This window comes from Fukomys damarensis, unplaced genomic scaffold, assembly GCF_012274545.1.
Source record: "Fukomys damarensis isolate Sample0158 unplaced genomic scaffold, DMR_v1.0_HiC HiC_scaffold_37, whole genome shotgun sequence".
Taxonomy (NCBI): Eukaryota; Metazoa; Chordata; class Mammalia; order Rodentia; family Bathyergidae; genus Fukomys; species Fukomys damarensis.
Window position 1 is genome coordinate 33,894,444 of NW_022900949.1, and position 3,848 is coordinate 33,898,291.

At 45.7% G+C, this 3,848-nt stretch overlaps 1 protein-coding gene across 1 annotated transcript in view; it reads right to left on the reverse strand.

The window, feature by feature from the left end:
* The window catches only part of Rpn1 (ribophorin I), a 29,326-nt gene extending 29,022 nt beyond the window's left edge, over positions 1-304 (reverse strand). The window contains exon 1 of the mRNA XM_010617463.2: positions 47-304. Within this exon, the coding sequence (XP_010615765.1) occupies positions 47-304 (258 nt within the window). The remainder of the gene's footprint in view (positions 1-46) is intronic.
* Between the last annotated feature and the right edge of the window lie 3,544 nt (positions 305-3,848).

Below are 3,848 nucleotides of genomic sequence, written 5' to 3' on the forward strand. Positions count from 1 at the left end.
AGCCCTGAGCTCCAGTCTGCGGCGGCGGAAGGGAGCCGGCACTCACCTGCACACCCAGGTGCGCCAACCTGGCCTCGAGCTCGGGCTCCAGGGCCAGGAGGAAGGAGGTGGCCCGCGAGGTGGAGCCGCCCGCGTGTGCCAGGACCACCTCGGCCGTCACTTTGGCCAGGTGGCTGCTCAGGTCCACCGTGCGCTTCACGTCCTCGTTCACCAGCGGTGGAGCCTCGGAGGAGACGCTGCCCGGAGCCGGGGCCCACGCCCCGAGCAGCAGGATCGTGAGCAGGCGGCCGAGGCGGCCCTCCATGATGCCACCGCGCAGCCGTTCATTGGGCCCCAGCTGGCGCCAAAGATGGCGGCGCCTGGCCAGGAAAGGCCCGGTCTCCAAGGCAACCGGGCGGCCCGCCGCGCGCCTGATTGCAAACCTTCGCAGCGCCTGCATCACACTGTTGCTAGTGATAATATTTTTTGTTTGTTTGTTTATTTTTTGAGACAGAGTCTCACTATGTAGTGGAGACTGACCTGGAACTCACAATGTAGCCCAGGCTGGTCTCGAACTCACAGCGATCCTCCTGCCTCAGCCTCCCTAGTGGCTAGCGATAATATTTGACCAGCCTTCACTTAACTAATTTCTTGTAGGAACTGACCTTGCCTAATACTCTGCTTTCTCCTATCATTCTGCAATGACTCTGGTTCTTCCGCTCTCTGGGTCAATAAAAAGTACTAAAAGTGTAAATAAGATCCAAATGGTATAATTGACAATGTGAAATAGGAAGAAAAGGGCTAAAGGTGTAGGGGAAGTGGGAAGGGTAGGGGAAAGGAAATAAGGGAAAAGAAAAAATATGAGAAAATGAAAAAATGGAAACAAAGTTTTTGTAAATAGGAAGGGGAGGGGTATGGGCAAAAAATGAGAACCAAGACCTGTCATGCAAAGGTACAAGATCCCAATGATGAATGTAACTGTACCGTATACCTAAAAAATACCAATAAACTCAATGGGAAAAAAATAAAAAAGAAAGTACAAGTTTGCCTTCTCCAACATCCACCCAATGGATGCTAAAATTTGTGGGCAAAAGTTTAAGCAGAAACAAGGTACCTGGAGAGTCTCAAAGTATCTCCCCTAAAGTACTTAGTAATCACAGAGGGGGAAATAGTAAGTTCACAACAGAGAATCTGGTCAGGCACTGCCTTAACCAAGCAATCAAGATGAGAAAAGAAGGGGTCAGGGATTTAGCTCAGTGGTTCCGGTGCCTGCCTTGCAAGCACAAGGGGCCCAAGTTTGATCTGTGGAACCAAAAAAAAAAGGATGAAAAAAATGGAAACAAAGTCTTTGTAAATAGGGAAGGGTAGAGAGGGTGAAGGGCAGGCAGGGGTGTGGTGAAAAAGAATCAAAACCTGTCATGTAAAGGTAAAAGATCCCAATGATAAATGTAACTGTACTGTATGCTTAAAAAATACCAGTAAACTCAATGAAAAAAAAGGTTAACATCACCAGTGCTCTTTCAGCAGCACATATACTAAAAGATTAACATCACCAGGTACACGATGTAGTGCTATCGGGTAGGCTTGCTGAGGACTGCACATTACTGCTGAGGTACAGCCGCAGGATTGCTGAAAGTGATAACCTCAGTCTCATCATAATCATCACACAAACCAGACTTGAGAGTCAACCTACAATTTACCTGGCTCTTGAAGATTAACCCCTCTTTATCTCAAGGTGGCTCCTAGAGTGCACTCCTAGGGCACTGCAGGCACTCAGTAAAAAAGATGCACAAAACTGTTTCCACTTAGTCAAGGAAGTGAGACACCTTTACTCTGCACATTAGCCAATCAGTTAAACTCATTATCCCCTTACTAAGTACTTACCAATCGCCCAAGGATGAATGCTTGTTCGGAACAGTTCTTTACTTCATACCCCAAATTCTTATCTGTATTAATCAAAGCTCCTGGTGGCAAGTGACAGAAACCCAACTCAAATTAGGCATAGTAATAATGTACTGTATAAACTGGTATTACAAAAACCCCCAAACTACAAAGGATGTTACTTTCTCATGTAAAAACTCGAACTCGGGAACCCAGATTCAACAAAACTGCGCTTCCAGCTTTAACAAGTAGCTCCATTTGGTGATGGAGATGGCTACTCCAGCTTATTCTGTAATGTCTTCATTCTACCTGTTTTAGACAGTCTTGTGCTGCTTTCACAAAAATACCTGAGATCAGATGATTTATAAAGAACAAATTTAGGGCCGGGGATTTAGCTCAGCTGTTCGGTGGCCTGCCTTGCAAGCGCAAGGACCCGAATTCAATCCCCGGTACAAAAAAAAAGAACAAATTTATTTCTCATGGCTCTGGAAGTCTGAAATGAAGGCACTGGCTGCTTCAGCTATCTGGTGAGGGCTGCTCTCTGCTTCCAAGATGGTGCAGTGATGCTTCGTCCTCCATGGAAAGGAATGCTGTGACTTCATATTCAGAAGAGCAAAACAGGATAGAACTCACTGTGTCAAGTCCTTTTATAAGATGCTCACTCGTCAGGGTAGAGCCCTCGTGACTCAATCACCTCCCGAAGCCCACACCTCCCAGCACCATTCTAATGAGGATTAGGTTTTAACCTGAATTTCTGGAGGGGGCAAAAACCCTGCAAACCATACCACTAGCAAATGGGAAGAAAAGGATGGGCAGGGGAAAGCACGCTCCTCAACTATGAACAGGAATTTGAAAATTACAACCTGCAGGCCAGCCGACCGTTTCTGGAAATAAAGTTTTACTGGAATGTAGCCACACCCATTGATTTACATGAGGTTTATTACTGCTTTCACCCTACAAAAGTAAGAGTTTCGTGGTTGCAAAACGGTCTGTGTGGTTGGTTATGGTGGTGAGTGCCTGTCATCCCAAAGTGTGGGAGGCTGAGGCAGGAGGATCGCTGTGAGTTCGAGGTCAGCCTGGGCTACATAGTGAGTTCAAGGCCAGCCTGAACTACAGAACAAGATCCTATATCAAAACAATACAACAAAACAGGTGGAAAACAATGCTCCATGCAACAAGAACCTAGACGCTGAGATTAAGGGCATGTCGTTCACTAAACTAGTACACTGATTGGTTTGGCCCCACCCTAATCTCCAGTAGTCTGGAAAAAGGGGCAGAAAGTCACTGTTAAAGTTCCATTGTTGGGGCTGGGGATTTAGCTCAGTGGTTCAGTGGCCTACCTTGCAAGCGCAAGGACCGGAGTTCAAACCCCGGTACCAAAAAAAAAAAAAAAAAAGTTCCGTTGTTGCTTTTGCTATCATGTGTGCCATGAACTGTCTCTCCTCTCCAAGGCATGTTTTCCACACCACCCTTCCTTGGGGACAGCCAATTATGGATGGAAGCCTCTACAAACTGTGAGCTAAATAAACATTTCCTCCCGTAAAGAAAAGCAATAATAACAACAAAATTAAATTTAATTAAATTTAATTTAAAAAGAGCAGCAGGGGATTTAGCTCTGTGGTGCCATGACTGCCTCGAAAGCACAAGGTCCTGAATTTGATCCCCACACCAGAAAAAAAAAGTATATAAAAAAGAATGGACTGTGTGGCCCACAAAGCCTATTTACTATTTGGAACTTTACATACGTATGTTCACACCTGTTCTTATGGAAGATGTTCACAGAGGCAAAGCAGGTAAAGGATGCCATGGCAACCTGGCAGCTGCATAAACTGACAATCCAAGATCAGAGAAGAATACTATGATTTAAACCCTTCTGTAAATCCAAAACTCAACGTTCAAAGATAAAAATAGCATTAAGAGAGTGTGGAAGGAGCTTAGTATGGTTTAGATCTAAAATGACCCCCGAGGCCAGGTGTGGTGGTGCACGC